This window comes from Meriones unguiculatus, chromosome 4 (genome assembly GCF_030254825.1).
Source record: "Meriones unguiculatus strain TT.TT164.6M chromosome 4, Bangor_MerUng_6.1, whole genome shotgun sequence".
In the NCBI taxonomy this organism is placed as follows: Eukaryota; Metazoa; Chordata; class Mammalia; order Rodentia; family Muridae; genus Meriones; species Meriones unguiculatus.
In genome coordinates this window covers 63,405,984-63,424,362 of record NC_083352.1, presented here as the reverse complement: position 1 = coordinate 63,424,362, position 18,379 = coordinate 63,405,984, and the positions used below count along the sequence as shown (strand labels likewise).

The 18,379-nt window shown below is 60.3% G+C and overlaps 2 protein-coding genes across 2 annotated transcripts; both read right to left on the bottom strand.

Moving 5' to 3' along the window:
* Positions 1-819: 819 nt before the first annotated feature.
* Iqcn (IQ motif containing N) lies at positions 820-9,957 on the bottom strand. The gene is made up of 3 exons (XM_060381959.1): positions 7,543-9,957; positions 6,565-7,503; positions 820-1,779 (listed from the first exon to the last, which is right to left on the bottom strand). The coding sequence occupies exons 1-3, from the start codon at positions 9,955-9,957 to the stop codon at positions 820-822; spliced, it is 4,314 nt and encodes a 1,437-aa protein (XP_060237942.1).
* Positions 9,958-15,961: 6,004 nt separating this feature from the next.
* On the bottom strand, positions 15,962-18,118 carry Jund (JunD proto-oncogene, AP-1 transcription factor subunit). Its single transcript, XM_021638024.2, has one exon. The coding sequence runs from the start codon at positions 17,548-17,550 to the stop codon at positions 16,525-16,527; it is 1,026 nt and encodes a 341-aa protein (XP_021493699.1). The 5' UTR covers positions 17,551-18,118; the 3' UTR covers positions 15,962-16,524.
* Positions 18,119-18,379: the final 261 nt, after the last annotated feature.

The window sequence follows — 18,379 nt, the reverse complement described above, 5'->3', positions numbered from 1 at the left end:
AGGGCGCGCGGCTCCGGGGTTCCCACGCCGCCCTCCCTCCGCCGGCCGCAGCGCCCCCTCAGGGCCGGGCTTCTAACGCTGCCTCCCTCGGGACACGCGGTGCCCCCCTCACCCACCGAGACGCATTTTCAGGAGGAGGTGTGCCTGCAGGCAGGAGGTGTCCTCACGCGGCTCTCTGCTAAGCTTTATTTTTGAGCTAAAGTCTCACTGTGTAGCCCAGGCTGGCTGAAAACTCCTGGATAGTCTCCTGCCTCAGCCACTCATGCTGAGATGACAGGTTTTCATTTCTTTAATTATATTTGGGGGGTATGCATGTATACGTATGTCCATGTATGTATGTACATGTTGTGTGTATGTGTTTATACATGTGCATATGTGCATGTGTGTGCGTGTATTGTACATGTTTATGCTTATGTACGCACGTGTGTGTGCCCTCAGGGAGGTCAGGTGACAAATTGGGGTCGGTTCTCCCCGTCACGAGGGTCCCAGTGATCACACAGGCTTAGCAGCAAGCACTGAACCAGCTCATCATCTCACTGGCCCCAGATGACATTTCAGAAGTCAGGTCATCAGCCATGTGACACACGGGATTCCTCGCTAGTGACCTGTGTCCCTGGAAAGGAGTTAGAGTCCCCCAACGCTAGCTACAGATACCACAGTGCTGGAGGCACTGGGAGTCCTTGCGGCTGGCATGAGCTGGTTCCCCTTGTCCTGCCCCTAACTCAAGACATGTGACCAGAGTCAGGCTGTAGCACGCTTTATTCACAAGACTCATGGGGCCGTATGGCTACCATGGTGTCTCTGCCCAAAGCCAGGGGCCTAGACGCCAGGCCAGTGCGAAGAGTAGGCCCTTGAGGGACGGCGGGAGGTGCTCCTGGAGCTGTTCCACGGGCTTCCTGTTCCCAAGAGAGCATCGGTGGTGAGGCAGCTGCGAGTGTAGTGTCCTCTCCACGTGGCCTGGACCATCTTGGCCGCAGACTGCTGCTGGTGGAGCTGGCGGCGGGTCCTGTAGCCCTTCCAGGCTGCCTGGATAACACAGGCTGCTCTGTGCTGCTGGCTGAGCTGGGGACTCCGCCGGGACACAGAGGCCCACTGAGCACCAGGCTGGCCTGAGACACCCTGGCCGAAGCCCTGCACCACGCGTGTGGACAGTGTGTGGCCGCACACATGACAGGTGCGTGGCTGAGAGCCCACCAGCATCACCACGCTGGGCGGACTCTGGAGCTGGGGCCCTAAGGCCTGGCAGACGCTGCAGATGTCAGGCTGGCAGGACAGGAAGCAGCGGTGTTCTGAGCTGGTCCTGGTGTCCCTGCGCCCCACGCTTCGGCCGCGGAGCACCGGCCACGCGGTGGGGAGCAGCAGCCGGTGGGCCCGGACCCTGCGGGTATAGTAGCCACGCCAGGCTGCCTGGATGATGGTGGTGGCCCTGAGCAACCTTGCCAAATTCCGTCGCACACGGTAGCCTCGCCAGGTAGCTTGGATGGTGGTGGCCCACTGATGCCACACCTTCAGAGTGCGACGCACCAGGTAGCCTCGGGCACACGCCTGGATGGTGACAACGGCCTGGACGACCACTTTCTCCATGGCCCGCACCGACACCAGCAGCTCGGCCGAGGGCTTGCGGTCCAGCGCTGTACCTGAGAGGTCCCACCGCCTGTGGCCCCCGCTGGGAGGCCATGTGCCTCGGGGTGCCCCAGCACGTGCTGTGGCTCTGACCGACACGTTGGGGACTTTGGAATTCCATGACTGGCTAGAAGCCAGGCCAGCATCCACAGGGCCCTGGGGTACAGTGGGGGGTGGGGTTATCTCATTACGGCCAGTTTTAGGGTGTGTTGGAGGATAGGGTCTGTGGCCGTGGGGTGTGGTGGGCCCCGGGGAGGTTCTGTCAAAGACAGCTCTGAGATCGGCAACACAGCGGTCCCGGTTGGGGGGTGTGGTTTGGGGAAGCTGGGGACTCCCACCAAGGCTCACCTCAGGCCCTTGCTGCAGGCTGTGGCCATAGCACGTGGCGGGGGCTCTCTGGGAACCCTCATCAAAATTAGGTTTAGGGACTGTGTCACGATGTTTGCGGCTGTGAGGAGGAGTGGGGATTCGGGAGCCCCCATCATAGGCAGTGGCAGGGCTGGTGACATTCTCAACATTTTGGCCACAGGGCGTGGTAGGGACCGGGGAACCACCGTCACAGCTAACTCTGGGGGATGTGATAAAAGGGGTCCTCTGGCCCCCAGGAGGGGTGGAGGACAGCTCCGTTGTTGGCTGGTCGGTGTGTCCCTCATCAAGAAGGGAGGCATTCGATGGCTCACAGCCCAGGCACACCTTCCGGACTCCGGAGGGTACCTTACACCCCTTCCCGTCCCCCACATGGATGGTGGGTGTCCCCGAGGGCTGCCTCTGTGGACGGCCAGAGGGGAGCAATCTGTTTATGGGACCTTCTAGAAGTTCTGAGACAAGGCTGCCTTGAGTGGACCTGGAGGGCTTTTTAGCAGTGAGGGGCTCTTGGTGCTTACTCCCGGTGTGGGTCTGAGGTGCTCCCGTCTGGCAGGCACTGGAAGCCCTGTTAGGTGGGGGTGCTGAGTCGGTCTCATCTGAGCTCTGGAGACTCCAGGGGTCTCCTGGCCTCGCCTCTGACCCCAGAGGCGGCTCGTTTGTCCCAGCACTGCCAGGACTCGCCTGTGGGGCCACCGAGGCACTGGCAGCCAGAGGTTGGCTTGAAGTGTCACCCTCCAGCACCTCCTGCAGGCTGGGGGTCCTGGGGGCAGGGCGGAGGCTGCGGGGACTGCTGTCGCCTTCCGAGGAAAAGGGCTGAACAGGGGTGACACTTTTGGCTATGGGGGGCCCATCTAAACTTGGCGCTTGTTCAGGGGCAGGGGGCACACTGCTGGCTTGGCTGGGAGCCTCCTCCACTAACTGGGCCTTTGAGAACAGTTGGTCTTTGAGAATATGTTCAGCTGCCAGGGGCTCACATCCAGGACCCTCACCTCCCGTGGCGCCCAGGCCTGTCCTTGGAATGACCTCAACGCCCTCAGGTTTGATGGAGTCTACACCAGGCACTGTGCCATCTACTTGTCCCGGCTTTGGCAGGGTCACCTTATCAACACCCACAGGCTTTGTCAGCCCAGGGTCTGCCTGTGGGGCACTTGACAACACTGTGGGTGAGTGTTGCGGGTCTTGAGCTGCTTTCTGCCCTGCTGGCGACACATCCAGGCTGGTGACATGGAATGTCAAGAAGGGGACTCGAGAGCCCTCCCAAGACTGTGCCTGGTAGGGGCGGGGGCTGATGCCGACCAGCATGGACCCTGGGGTCACGCCACCTGCCACAGAACGGAGGGGTGCGCCGGAAGCTCCAGTCACAGAGCTTGGGCCGTGGCCTGGAGAGTGGGAACGTGGTGAGGGTTCTACAGCTGGGCTCTGCTTTTCCTTGTCAGTCTCTTGAGGGTAACTGAGGGCCTCACCACTAGCCATGGAACCTGGAGGGAGGCTGAGGGCCACGTCACCAGCTACAGGGTCTTGGCAGGAGTGTTGAGCCTCCCCACTAACCACTGATTCTGGAGGTAGATTCTGGGTCACAACAGCTCCGGTGGACCTCAGGGGAACACTCTTGCCTACGCCCCTGATCACAGACCCTTGAGGAAGACTGAGTGTCTCACTTTCAACCACAGGCTTGGGGACCAGTGCTAAGGGTACCTTTCCATCTATAGAACTTTGGGCCAAACCTCCAGCCACAGCACCCACTGGTGCATCTGGAATGATCATGCCTGCGTATCGGCAACTGGGTGGAACCATGGCGGCCACAGAGAGGAGCTGGGGGTCTAACGTCACAGGAAGAGGGGCACAGGTCTGGGAGAGGCTGGCACCCAGCTGGTTTGAGAAGAACTCAGATGGAATCTGGATACTGGGCATCGCAGCCAGGCATGGGCCCTGACCAACACCTGTGGCCATGGCAGCCTTCCCTTGAGTCCAGTGGACATCTGCCGGCAAGGCCCAGGCAGTCACTGGGGGTGGGCTGGCCCCCTGACACATACTTAGGAACAGTCCTGTGGCCACAGGCCCTTGGGGCATCCCTGAGGCTACCCCCCTGAACCAAGCCTGACATGAAACACTGGCCCCTAAAGCCAGGCCACTATCCTTTTCAGGAGCCACAGGAGACTGACATAACATGGGCTGAGCCACAAGATCTGAGGGCCCCTTGCTGGCCTGGGTCATCTCGGGGTGGACGGTGCAATCCTGGGAGCTGAACTGGCTTGCAGCCCCTATCAGCAGGTTGTCCCCGGGGCTGTGGCAGGGTCCCAGGCATGGCTGGCTTAATGTGCTCATCACACGTGAGTACGACCCTCCTAGGTTGAGCGGAGGGGTCTGGCTCTGAGCTCTCTGGCTGTGGCCCTGTTCGCGCTGCCGTGGGCCCACAGCTGGCTTGCTGATCCCGCGACCCACACCACACACCACGGTGGGTGGCAGCAGGCTCATGCTTCCCGGGGTGGCCACGGATGCACCGGGCAGATCAGAGCGTTCCCTGGGAGCCAGGAAGGGCGCGCTCAGGCTGGGGGGAGCGCTGTTGGACAGAGGCATCTGGAGTGCTCCAGGGGACACACTGCCTGCCAGGGTTGGCTGATGGATGCTTGAAGAAGCCCTGTTGGCCATAGAGGTGTGAGCCAGGGCTGGGGACATAACGCCGACCACAAAGGGGTGCGTTAGGCTTGGAGACATGCTGTGGGGCACGGGCGGCTGCGCATACTTTGAGGTTACAACTGTGGCCACACAAGGTTGGGCGAAACGGGAAAGCGGACTGCAGGACGCACATGGGTGGAAACAATCTGGAGACACCCCAATGGCTACAGATGTCTGGACTGAGTCTGGATACCCTGAGCCCTGGGCAGACACAAAGGAGGGGCCAGGTGGTGGCCAACTGCCCACAGGCATCTGGGTGCCTCCCCAGGTAGCGGCAGATGGGTGGACGTGGCTTGAAGCTGCCCACGCCTGGTTGCTGACACTGGTAGGGTATGTCTGGGTAAAGCTTGGGGGTACCATGAAAGCCCTATGTTGCTGGGTATGGGTAGAAGACCCACCATAGTAGAGAAATGGCTGTCTAAACTCTGTAGGTGACCCACAGCACATCAGTGGTTCTGTCAGGCCGGGAGACATCCTGTTTTCCGTGGATGGGTAGGCTAAAGTTGGGAACACCCTATTGGTTTCAGACGGATGAGCCAGGCTTGGGCACACAGGACTGAACCCTGCATGCTGATTGGAGCTGGGACACAGTCCCACAGCCTCTAACTGTTGGCTTAGGCGTGGAGACCCCTTCTTGGCCTCCAGGGCCTCTCGAGCACTTGGGTTCAAGTCTCTGGCACAGAGCTGACTCCTACGGTGGGCTGCAGTTCCGTCCTGGAACAGCCCGTCAGGCAGGGCCTCAGTGCTATAGTCAGACTCGCTGTCCGAGTCCCAGTGGACATTCAGGGTCAGACTGGTGCTGTGCAAGAGGCGGGGTCCAGGCTCCAGGGGTTGGAAATTGGAGTCTGTGTGCTGAAGACCAGCTGGCCACGCTCTGTCCAGGTGCCCCGGGGGCCTGTGCCTCCCTTCCTTGGGCTCCTTGGACACTGGCCAGGAGGCCAGCAGGCTGCCCTCCCCGCAGCCCTCCAGAGCCTCCGACAGCATCAAGCTGGATGACGTGGAGGAAGTGGCTGAGCGGGTGCTGAGGGAGCTCTGTGAGTCGCTGCTGTTCTGGCAGTGGCCTGCTGAGCCCCCCAGGTAGCTTTTGGCTAACACGATCTGTGGGTGCTGCGGGAGCGTGGCCAGCAGCTCATCCAGGAGGGACACGTGGCGGCCTGTGGCCGGCCTCCGGGAACGGGGTGGGGTCAAGGTGGCTTGGAGGTGCCTACCGAGCTTCGGGGGGGACGTGCTGGAGGCTTTGGGGGACTTAGGGTTCACCAGCAGTGATGACTGGCTACCGTGTCGCTCATCTACCCTGTCCCTCACTAAGGTGACCCTTGGTGACAGGATCTGCCGAAGAGTCTCCTTGGGCCGTGGGCTGTGACTCCTGACTTCGTCAGAGCAGTAGCCACAAGGGGACATCTTGTGTGTCCCCAAAGTTGGACACTGACACACGTTGCCCTGGCAGGTGGTGAAGGGCTGCTGGGACATGGGGGACTTCCCAACACCCATGTCACCTGAGTGCCTGCTGGCCACCACAGCACCCTCTCGGTAGGACACCGCTGAGTAGGAGACCCTGCTGGCCACAGGGGCCTGGCGGGAGTTTGGGGCTGGGCCACTGGTCCCGGGTGGCTGGTTACTGCTTGGGCCTGCACCGTTGGCGACAAGGGGCTGCCACGGACCAGGTGGTGGCTGCTGGAAAGGCCGCCTGGGGACATAGGGACCCTCACCACCTGCCATGGAGTCAAAATCCAGCAGCCTCAGGTACAGAGAAGAGAGGGCCGAGCCTTCCCGGGACAGTGTAGGCAGGGGACACCCGTAAGGGCTGGTGACCCCTCTGGAGAAGGAGGACCCAGTCCTTCCCCCCAGCAGGACCCCCTCAGAACGCCCCCAGGACAAAGCCTCCCACGGTGGCCTGACCTTGCCACACTGTGCTCGCGCAGGGCCCGGCGCAGGTCCCCATGCCACGGACATGTTCCCACTGCAGGCCATCTCCACCGGGGCAGGCGCTGCGGTCGTCCGACTCCCCACTGTTTTCGAGGTGGCCTTGGGGAGGAAGGCACCTGTCCTCTGGGCCATCTGGGCCAAGGACTGAGTGAAGACGGCACCCAGCTCGCCCTGGCACAGCGCCTGGCTAAGAGTGGCCCTCTCGTCCTCTGTCAAGACCTTGCACAGGGCCTCGGCCAGCTTGCCCTGTGTGGCCTTGCTGAATTCTGGACGAAGCTCACCGCGAGACAGGGCCCGGGACAGGGAGATGCCCAGTTCACCCCAAGACAGTGCCTTCATCAATGCCATTCCCAGCATGCCTTGAGGCAGAGCCTTAACCACAGAAGGTCCCAGGATCTCCCGGGACAGAGCCTGGCTCAGCACTGTCCTTACTTCCCCCTGAGAAAACGTCTTGGCCAGGAGCGCCCGCAGGTCCTCAGGGGAATCCAGCATGGCCACCAGGTCTGCACACAGGGACGCAATGGATGCCGCCAGGTCATCATGGCAGGACGCTGCCTGGGGGGGTGGAGGGGGCGGTGGTGGGGTTCGTGCCCGTCTGTCACCCCAGTCTGCATTACATGTGGGGTGTCCGGTAGGAGCCATCAGAGGTACCAGCATGCCTTGGGTGTCCATGGCCACTGAACATGGGTTCTGGGTGGCCTTGTTTTGTGCATGGCTATGGAGCTGGGGCTGGGCCACATTCCTGTCATCTGGCTTGGCGCAGGGTCCAGTGCTAAGGTTCCCAATATGTTGCCAGAACTGAACAGGCACCTTGGAATTGCTCAGGAGTGGCTGCAACGGGGTCTTGCTACTGAGGTCAGTGGCGGTGTGGGCAGCCAAGAGGCACTTGGCCGCTTCGGTAGCCAGCTGGGCCTGAGGCTGGGCCTTTGTCAGCCCCATGGGCAGATGGGCCTGGGGTGGACCCTTGGCCAGACATGTGATGAGCCGGGCCAGGGATGGAGCCTTGCTGAGCTTAGTGGGTGGACAGACCTGGCACGCGGCCTTGGTGGTTTTGCTGTTCATGGTCTTCGAGTGCTCAGTGGGTGGACGCAGCTGAGGTGAGGGCTTTATCGGGCAAGAGGCCATGTAGTGCTGGGGAGCAGAGGCAGGTGGGCATGTGTTGAGGCACCCTTCAGGTGGAGCTAAGGTCATCCCCGGGGAGCGTGCCTGCAGGGAGGCCGTGGCTGGATATGGTGAGGCCAGATGAGCTCGGGGCACAGACCTGGCCTGTTCGCCGGCAGGTCGGAGCTGGGTTGTGAGTGACATCAGGTGTGCAGCCAATGGTGAGGGCAGGGTGGCAGAGGGGCCTACGTGTGGACGCTGTCTCTCAGGTGGACCTGTGGCCAGCCCAGATGGCATGCAAGACTGGGACACCGCTTTACAGAAGGGTGGGGCCGGCGGGGATCGGGCATGGCCAGGGGCCGGCTGGGCGTGGGAAAGCTTGGTCAGGGGCACAGCCAGCTGGGCCTGGGAGAGGGTCACAATCACCTCCTCAGGCATGTACACCTTAGACTGCAACCTTACAATCTCTGCCTTCTCCTGGATCTGAAGCAGAGGCTTGTTCCTGTCCTCCGTCACTTTTGTCCAAGACAGAGCCCTGGTCACAACAGCTGGGTGAGTCTTGGGAGCTGCTTCCCTCCTGGGGGCCTTTGGGGGTACAGGTTTCATCTTTTCTACATCCAGTGGAGACCTGGCTGGAGGCTTGGAAGCTACGTGGTCTAGGTGTCCATGGGGTCCACACCTGCCCTTGCCCTCAGCCAAGTATGACTGAGAAGCCACCTTGACAACTGCAGTGGTCTGCTTGGTGCTGAGGGTGACCTTGGCTTTCGGGCTGTTGAGCTGGACCTGGGATGTGGTATTGGGAATGCTAGCAGCCACCGGAGTCTGGGGTGAGCCCCTGGGACTTGAGGCAGCCCCCGTAGGGACCAGACACAGGGTCCTGAGCACGGCAGCCACAGAACGTATCTGAGCTGGGGTCCTGGTTATCATAGCTGCCAGGCGCGTCTGTGGTGAGGACTTGAGCAGGGGGCTTGTCTGGGAGGAAGGTTTGGATGAAGTAGGGATTGCACATGTCTGAGGTTGGCTTCTGGTCACTGAACGATTCTGGGGTGAGGTCTTTGCCACTGGGAGCCCATGGCCAACATGTAGCGGGGCCTTACTGACAGGAGCTATTGAGCGTGGTGAGGCCCTGAGCTTGGAGGTCACAGCAGCCCCTGGGGGCTGTGTCCTGGCCATGGGGACCACACAACGCCCCTGTGGTGTGGTGCTACAGATTGAAGAGTTGGGTCGTACATGAGCCAGGGGCCTGGCCATCGAGGAAGCAGGGCAGGCTGGCGAGTGCATCTTCGTGACTGACACTGGGGAAGGAGAGCGCATCTGCGGTACACTCTTCGGTGCTGTGGGCATCGTGCATGGGGACTTAGGGGTGGCAGCCGCTGGGCACACCCTGGTAAGGGTCTTGCTGACTGGACACGTATGCAGTGCAGCCTTCGGGACGTCTGCTTCCGTGTGGGTGTGGGTCTTCAGGGGTCCATGGGCAGCCTGGCCATATCTCCCCGCTGCTGCTGGCTCTGGGTTCCCCCCTTTGATGGTCTTGGCAGCCACATGCCTGCTCTTCCCACTGTCCCCCTCCAGGTGTCTGGTCAGGTAGGAGCTCTGGGCGGTCTTGGTCAACGTGCCAGGTTGATGCCTGGGCTCTGTGTGTCTGTCGGCCACAGGCTGCTGAGGCTGGAGGCCACCTCTGGGGACGCCGCTGGCACAGGGAGCTGGAGCCACTGTGGCGCAGGAGACCAGGCTGTCGGAGGATGGGAACTGAGTCTCCTTGCTCACCATGGCTAGCGGCTGGTCTCCGGGGGCGTGGAACCGCACCTGCTGCGGCGGGTGGTAAGGTATGTCGCCCTCCTCCTCCCTCTTGGCTTTCCTCGTGGTCAGCCTATTGGAGCGCATCAGTCTGCGTGTGCTGAACCTTCGCCAGGCCTCCTGGATGGCCTTGGCCGCTGTCATCTGGGAGATAAGTTTCTGCCGCAGCCGGTAGCCCTTCCAGTTGGCTTGGATGACAGTGGCCGCCCGCGAGACCATCATGTCCATCTCGTCCACCAGGATGTTCTTGAAGGCCTGGCTCTCCACCACAGCCCGCAGGCGAGGCACGTGCCCTGACGGCGAGGCCGATGGCTCCTTGGGTGGACAGGGGTCATTCAGGATCTGAGGACACGGCTTGCACACTTTCTCATGGTGAACAGGGAGTGGCTGAGGCTGAAGGAGGCACGGGCCACTCGGTGACATGAGGTTCAGGAGCTGGAGCTGAGCTGCTGGCTGCATTGCTGCCATTCCTGAGAGGTGCAGCAAAGCCTGGGGGGGACGATAGGATGAGGTTTGGTGGGTAGGGGAGAGGAACAGGCAAAGGGACGGGCAGACAGACAGGAGGGTGGCTGCATAGACGGGCAGGCTGATGGGCAGCAGGGTGGGTGGGTAAGCGGATGGCAGATGCTTGGGTGCTTGGGCACATCCTGGAAGGTTGGCTGGGGCTGGGCAGAGACGGGCAGGTTGGTGTGTTCGAGTGGCTGGTGGCGCTCACTGCCGCACAGGAGTGAAGAGATGCCTGTGGGTCTCCGCAGGACAGCAGGTACAGAGAGCGGGATGCCACCCAGCGCCCTTGGACCTGTAACCTTGGCATAATGTACTGTGTGGCAGAGACCACTCCTCAGGGCAGGCCCACCAGAGCCCTGGCCCAGCCATCTCCTTACCTTGGAAGGTCATAGAGTTGGAAAAGAAGCAGAAGAAGGTGTAATCTCAGAAGCCAGCCTGTAAGAGGAGGCTGTCTTCAGTTCTTCATTCCAAGAAATGTGTACAGCAGCACTCTAGGCTGGTTCAATTAGAAATGCCAACCCGAAGGGGACTGTGGACGCATGCCGGGGAGGATGGAGCTGGGAGGACAGAGGGGGCAAGACAGAGGACACCCCACAGGAAGGGCCCATGCTTCATGCTTCAAGGACTTCATGCTTCATGGTTAGCCCTGGACTCGGTGTGTGCATAACAAGCATTAGGAGGGTCCCAAGAGCCAAGAGCATATGTTGGGTTGTGGCAGCCAAGGCCGATGACACAAAGTCACTCCTGAACCCACAGAGTGAGAGGAGGCCCAACTTCTGCAAGCTGGCCTCTGCCTCTTCACTCACACCTCTCCCCACAAAAGTTAAGACATCTCAATTCCAAACAGCAGGCCAAGGCTAGCGTGGCTCAGTGGTTAACAGCACTCAGGGCTCTTGCACAACTACAAAACATACAAAGCAAAAACTGGCAGGACTAAACAGACAAACTAATTCACAATCACAATTGGAGGGGTTTAATTCATTTTTCTTTGAGACAGAGTTTCTCTCTGTAGTCCTAGCTGGCCTAGAACTCACTCCGTAGACCAGGCTAGCCTCAAACTCACAGAGATCTTCCTGCCTCTGCCTCTTGAGTGCTGGGCTTAAGGTGCGCACCACCATGCCTGGCTGTTTTACACGTGTGCCTGCAAGCACACACGTGCGGGGTGTGTGGCCGCTGTGGTCAGAGGCCTGTGCAGTCACGCAGGTTGCTTTGTGGGTGCTGTGGTCTGAGCTGCTCTTCATGACTGCGGAAGGAGCCCTCTTTATCATGCTACCCTTTATGTTTTTAGCTTTTTCAGGTTATTTCATGTGTATGAGTATTTTCCCGGGGTGTGTGGCTGTGTGATGTAGTAGCTGTGGAGGCCAGAAGAGGACAGGAGTTAGAGTTGGTTGTGAGTGCCCGTGTGAGTGCTGGGAATCCAACTGGGCTTCTCTGGACCAGTAGCCAGTGCTTTTAACTGTCGAGCCATCTCTCCAGCCTGTTTTATCATTTGCTTTCATTAGAAATTATTTTTAGTGTTATGTATATGTGTGTCCTGGCTAGTGTTATGTCAGCTTGACACAAGCTAGAATCATCGGAGAGGAGGGGGCCTCGACTGAGAAACGTCCCCAAGAGACTAGGCTCTAGGCTGGCAGTGGTGGCGCACGCCTGTGATGCCAGCACTCAGGAGGCAGAGGCAGGAGGACCTCTGAGTTGAGGCTAGCCTGGTCGACAGAGTGAGTTCCAGGACAGCCAGGCCTACACAGAGAAACCCTGTCTAGAGGGGAAAAAAAAAAGAAAGAAAGAAAGCAGGCTGAGCAAGCCGTGAGGAGCAGGCTGGTAAGCATCACCCTCCACGGCCTCTGCAGCAGCTCTTGCCCCAGGTACCTGCCCTGCTTGAGCTCCTGTCCTCAACAGGAAGTGATGCGAGCATGTGCGCTGAGGAGACCATTTTCTTCCCCAGTTGCTTTTGGACATGTCCCCCCAGCACAGAAGCACTGACTGGACGACACTGTGTGCAGGCTCCCTGGAGGACTGCAGACGGCTCCTGGAGCTGTGAGCCGCCTGCTGTGGGTGCCAGAAACAAGAAATCCTCTGTGAGAGCCCTTGGGTCCCTGTATACCACCACACCAGCTGTGCAGGGGCTTTTCAAAGGCCTCTTAGTGACCATTAGGGCAAACAGCTTGGGAACAGAATTCGGCCCCAGGCTGGCTGCACCAGCACCTGATCTCATCCTGCGAACACATAACCAACACTGGGTGTGTGTGGCAGGCAGGTCTCTGTGAGTCTGAGGCCAGCCTGGGCTGCACAGTGGCACTCTGTCCACAGAAAACCAACGAAAAGAAACCAAGTCAAAGAGCAGTTACCTGTTCACAGCCACTACAGGGTCCACAGCAGAACCAAGTCCAGGCAGCAAGGGTGACCACCAGCCCCCACCTTCAGGACAGGTCCCAGGGGTGCCTTCAGTCCTGGAATGGTCACCGTGTCCCCCAGGCCTTGAAGACACCCCTGGCTTCAACACCAAGCCAGCATGGGGCCAGCAATGGAGCACCCATTCTGTGCACTGCACCCCAAACTGTCCTCTTTATTAAACCCCAGAAGATTCCCCTGTGGGGGGACACCTGTGAGACACGTGCTGGGAGGGGCTATCAGTAGGCTCACAATCAGGAGTTGTCATCACAGATGTTGATGCTCATGTCACGGGGAAGGGGACGCAGAAGGGGGAGCTGGGGAGCAGGCTGTGAGGGAGCTGTGGCTCGTGGTACAGAGCCTCTGCATGTGAGAGGTTCAGGGCTCCATCTCTAGCACCCTGTTTAATCAGGCATGTTGTTATCTGAGACGGGAGGATTGTCGTGAGTTCCAGGACTGCTTGGGCTACAAAGCTGGATGTGGTGATGCACACGTCAGGCCAGCCCACAGGAGGCAGGGGCGGCAGGACCCAGACTTCATGGTCAGCCCTGCCTACATAGTTTCAGGCTACATAAAACCTACTTTAAAAAATCCATCGGGGATATAAGACCTGGTGAGAGTGCAGAAGAAGGCGAGAGAGGACTAGGATTGTGGTGCAGGGAGAGAAAATGGAGGGGTGCAGGCAGGCTAGGGGCAGTTGTGAGCACATCTCGGAGACCTTGTGCTCCCTGTTAGTTAGGAAGAGCCGCTTCACCTTGGTGCTGGAGAAGGAAAATCAGGCTCAGTGCGACAGAGTACCACCAAGGCCTGGAGACCCCAAATCCTGTCTCTGAGCTACCCGAGCCCAGAGGACGCAGACACCCTTGGCAGAAGCTGGGTGGCAGACAAGAGTGGCACCACCCCCCACTCACCTGTCCGCAGAGCTGAAGCCACCAGTCCCGATGGCTTGCCTGGGACCCTACTATCTAAGTCTTTATGACTCACAGATGAATTCTGACCAATCCCAGCAGAGGGTAAGGGAGAAGGTTCTAGAACATGGATCTGGAGCCCCTGAAAGGACAAGAGGACTGACTGTCATGATGGTTGTAACCCAAAGTGAAAATTAGGGCCCTGCGTAGGGAGGTGACTCCCCAACTCTCCCCTCAGTGTGTCTGGAGGGAGGTCTGTCACAAACTGGGGTATCTGCTGAGATCACACGATGTCCCGAGACCCCTGGTGGGCCTCATATGGCCCACATGGGCAAGCAGCCAGACTTTCTAGGAGGATGCTACAGTACCTGAGCCAATATGAAGACTCTGTGTAGAAAAAGAAAAAAAAAGGAGCATGGACTGTGAGCCCCAGTCCTGGGAGGGGTGGGTGGAGTGAGGCCAGTGTTCCAGGTCACTCCCCCAGGCTGGGCTAGCTCCCAACATGAGTCACAGCTGCTCTGGCCAAGGCTGACACACACTTTGGCCTGTGCACAGCATGCTCAAGCCAGAACCACTTAGCCTGTCCAAGAGGCTGCCAGAGCAAGACCTCTATGCAGGAGACCACAGGACCCTGTAGCTTTTCCTGCCCCCTGCCCTTCAGCTGTTCTGTCCTTTAGCTGTTCTGACCACACAACCCTGTAGCTTTTCCTGCCCCCTGTCCATTAGCTGTTCTGAGCACTTCTGGTGAGCTCCTTGGGAGCCTGGATGTACCTGAACTGCAGAGGCAGCCCCTCACTACAAGGAACAGAACCCAGAGCCCGGGCACCCTAGGCACATGCTCTGTCACTGAGTCCTTGATGTTTTGAGACAGGCTCCTTATGTAGCTGTTGGTATAATGTTCCAGGCTAGCCTGGAACTCGTGATGCTCTGCCTCTGCATTTCAAGTGCTTGAGACTCACACAGGATTGCAGAGCCTTGCTCTTCAGTTAGCTAAACACACTCCCAGCATCAACAAAGCTTCATTGGGCCACGTGATGACATGCTTCCTTCGTCCCAGGGGCGGGCAGAACTGAGTTCAAAGCCAGCCTGGGCTATTTAGTGAGACCCCCTCATCTCAAAAAAACAACAGAAATCTTTAAAGACCCAGATTCCATCCAACACCACAAAGTAGGAGACCAGTGCAGACACTGGTGCCCTGCATCCCAGAATTTCAAAGGCCAAGGGAGAAGTCGGAGTTCAGATTCCTACTGCTCTGCCCAGCCTTGGCTCCTTCTTCCCCAGTACCTGTTACAGAGCAGCCACCCCTGGGCCAGGCCCATTTCACAGCCCTCAGAATTAGAGCACGGCTGCTGAAGCTACACAACAGTACCAAGCTGGGACTCAGAGCCTGCCACTGAGGAGATGTCCGCATGGACAGGGCCTGCCCCAGCCTCTCACTGCATAAACTGGCTTGTCATCCCAGCACCCAAAAAAAACTTCTGCTCAAGCTCCTTTTTCATTTCTGGCCTTTGTTTTCCTAGACAGGGTCCAGGATGAAGGGGCCTCCTGCCTCTCCCAAATATTGGGATGATGCTGGAACCACCCAGCTTTAAAAACAGTTCCCTTCAGGGTGGTGGGCAAGTCAGGAGCAAGGACACCAAGAGAGAAAGCACAGACTTCTGTGGCCAACGGGTGGCTACCCAGTGCCTCGCAGGGCTTCTCTGGACACTCGTCCCCCACTGGGACTTACCATGTGACCTTAGCACCCATGGTGACACCCTAAGCAGAATCTTAACTCCAAGACCCAGGGTCTCAACAGTGGCCAGGGCTGACAGCAAAGTGCATACACTGGTGTGGGGGGGGGGGGGGGCGTGCAGACCCGGGGCAATGTCCCTGCTGGGGGAGAGGCTGGGGCTGGGGCTGAGTTGAGGGCCCTGCCTAACCTGCTCTAAGGCCCGGGGTCCATCTCCATCACTGAAAGCACTCAAGCAAAGGCTGTGGACATGGTGGCAAGGCACTCGGGAGGCAGAGGCAGGGGGATCTCTGTGAGCCAGCCTGCGCTACGTAGCAAGTTCCAGAATAATCAGGGCTATATGGAGTGATCCAGTCTCAAAAAAAAAAAAAAATTGGTATTCAGACTCAAGTCGCTGAAAATTAAGTTTCCTCAAAATGGGAGAGCAGGTGCTAGGGAAGTGCCGGTCAGTTATTCACCTACACGACTCTAGGCCCCCTCTTTCTTCATGGTCTTGGAGAGAAGGCTCTAGGCCTGAGGCACCCTTTGAAACCAACAAAGGCAAATAAAATCTATTGAGGCCAGCACCATTCTGTAAGGATGACGCCCTGACGGAGACTGAACTCTGGAAGACCGAGGCCCCGCGGTCCGGGTGCGCATGCGTGCGCTCCTTTCCCCTCTTTCGTCACCCTTCTTCCAGAAAGGACACAGCCGTAAAGTCGCACAGGTTAGGCAGGAGCCCAGAGTCCGGGTGCTACCTGGACCAGAGCGGACGGCGTGCGCCTAGGTGGCGCTCGCTGCGCAGATGTGAAGTCCCCGTCCGCGCCCACGCCGCGTTCCCTCCCCGCCTGGAAGGGGGTGGGGGATGGAAGGGGCCAGAAGAGGGAGGGGGATGGGAGCGGGCCAGGCCCCGCCCACCCCGGCCCCGGCGGGGTAAGAAGGAGGCGGACAGCCAAGCTGGCGTAACGAAGACTTTACTGAAAACACAAAACCGGCGAACCAAGGATTACGGAACAGGAATGTGGACTCATAGCAAAACAAAACCAAACAAAAAGAGAGGGATGGTGTCGGGAGAGCGAGAGGAGGGGGAGGGGAAGAGGAGGAGTTTTTTCTTCTTCCCGTTTCTTTAAAAAACCAACACAAGGAAACACACACGCAACACGCAACCAACGTTTGTTCCCGAGTAGAAACATAAATAGGGCGGAATCGGACACTCCCGTTCTCTCTTCCAAAAGGCAAAAAAAAAAGAAAAAAGAAAAAAGAAAAAGAAAGGCAGAGCGTGAGGCTGCGCGCCCCTGAAGTCCCTCCTCGGCCGTACAAAGGGGCTGCCGGGGCGGGCTTGTGCAACACGCGCGGGGCTAAAGGAACAGGGGCGGCGCGAGGGCGGGGGTCGTGCGCTCGGGGTCCCCACCCGGAGTTAAGGGGGGTCCGGCTTGTCGAGTCCGGGGGCGCCGAGTCTCAAAAAGAGTCCGGGGCGCCCCCCCACCGCAGCGAGTCCGCGCATGCGCCCCGCGCTCGGGCTCAGTACGCGGGGACCTGGTGCTGGGGCAGCAGCTGGCAGCCGCTGTTGACGTGGCTGAGGACTTTCTGTTTGAGCTGCGCCACCTGCTCGCGCAGGAGGCTGGCGGTGGACGCCAGCTCGGTGTTCTGGCTTTTGAGGGTCTTGACTTTCTCCTCCAGGCGCGAGATCCGCTCCAGCTTGCGCTTGCGGCACTTGGAAGCGGCGATGCGGTTGCGCAGCCTCTTGCGCTCCGCCTTGATGCGTTCCTGCGTGTCCATGTCGATGGGCGACAGCGGAGGGCTATCGCCGAAGCTCGGCACGTCCGGCACGGTCTGCGGCTCGTCCTTGAGCGCGGCCAGGCGCGGCGGATGAGGAGGTGGCGGCGGCCCGAGCGCGCCCGGGGGCGGCGGGAAGGGCACTGGCTCCGCGGCGAAGGCCACGGTGGCCGCGCCCCCGGGGGGCCCGGCGCCACCCGCGAAGCTGCTCAGGTTGGCGTAGACCGGGGTCTCGGTGGCCCCGGGGGTGGCCGCCAGGTCTCCGGGAGCGGGGGGCGCGGGGGCCCCTGAGGTGGCCGCGGTGGCCGCGCCCAGCTGGCTCTGCTTGTGCAGGTCCTCCAGCGCCTTGACGAAACCCTCGGCGAACTCCTGCTCTTCGCTGGCCGCCACCTTCGGGTAGAGGAACTGCGTACTGGTCGGGGTGGTGGTCACCAGCCCGTTGGACTGGATGATCAGCCTTTCCAGCTCCGGCGACGCGAGTTTGAGCAGCCCAAGATCCGGCGAAGCCAGCAGCCCGTCGGGGGCGCCGTCGGGGCGCAGCGCGGAAGGTGCAGTGGCTGAGCCGGGCTTCAATCCCGCCGCTCCCTGCTCCGCCAGGCTGAGCGTCAGCGCGTCTTTCTTCAGCATGCTGCTCGTCGGGGGCGCCCCGGGAAACGCGCGGCCCGAGGGCGCGAAGCCTCCGCCGCCGGGGGGCCCAGAAGCGCCGGCGACGCTCGACGAACCCGCAGCCAGGCCGCTCAGCGCCTCCTCGCCGTAGAAGGGCGTTTCCATCCCCGCCTCCCCCGCCGCGCTCGGGCCCGGGGCGGGGGGAGTGGCCGCGGCCTCCCCGGGGGGGCCCGTGCGCCCCCCAGTCCGCTGCCCGTACTGCCCGGCTCCGCCGCCGGCCGCTCTGTCCCGCGCCGCCCGCGCGCACCCTTATAGCCTCGGCCCCCGCGATGAGCTCACCGCCCCCGCTCCCCATTGGTCCGAGGTGACGTCATAGATTTGCATAAAAGGGCGGGGTCTGGACGCCCTCGCTTGGTGGCGGCTGCGGCCGCTGTTGCCAGGGGCGACGCTCGCTACATGGCACAACAACGCGCTGCACTGTGGGTTGACGTCATGGGGGTGGGGCTGAACGCGGCCTTGCCGGGTCACACGCCCGCCAAGGAGTGCGGGGCAGCCTCGATCTGTTTGTCCGCCTCTCTCTGCCCCCTTTCCTCCTCTGTCCGCTTCTCCTCTCTCTCTCCTCCCTCTCTCTTGCTCTTCCCTTTCTACTTCTCTGTTTAGCTCTCTTCTCAGTATATCCTAGACCCGCTCTTATCCGTGTGTCTGTCCCTCTCAGCCATTTCTGTGGCGTGATGGGCCGGGCCTCCCAAGCCCACGCCCTCGTTGGAGGCCCGCCCCGACACGCCCATCCGTGGCCACGCCCCTTGTTGCTGGGCGTCTGCCAGGGCTGCTCCGACGGGGCTCCTCGTTGGCAGGTGCCGGGCAGAGTGGGGGAGGGCAGAGGAGGGTCCCAGGGACAGTACCCAGACGTTGCTTTCAGTTTCACAGGGTGGCTCAGAAGCCTAAAACCTGACTTCCTGCCCTCTCCGAAGGGTAGCTGAGGATGGGCTGTGCG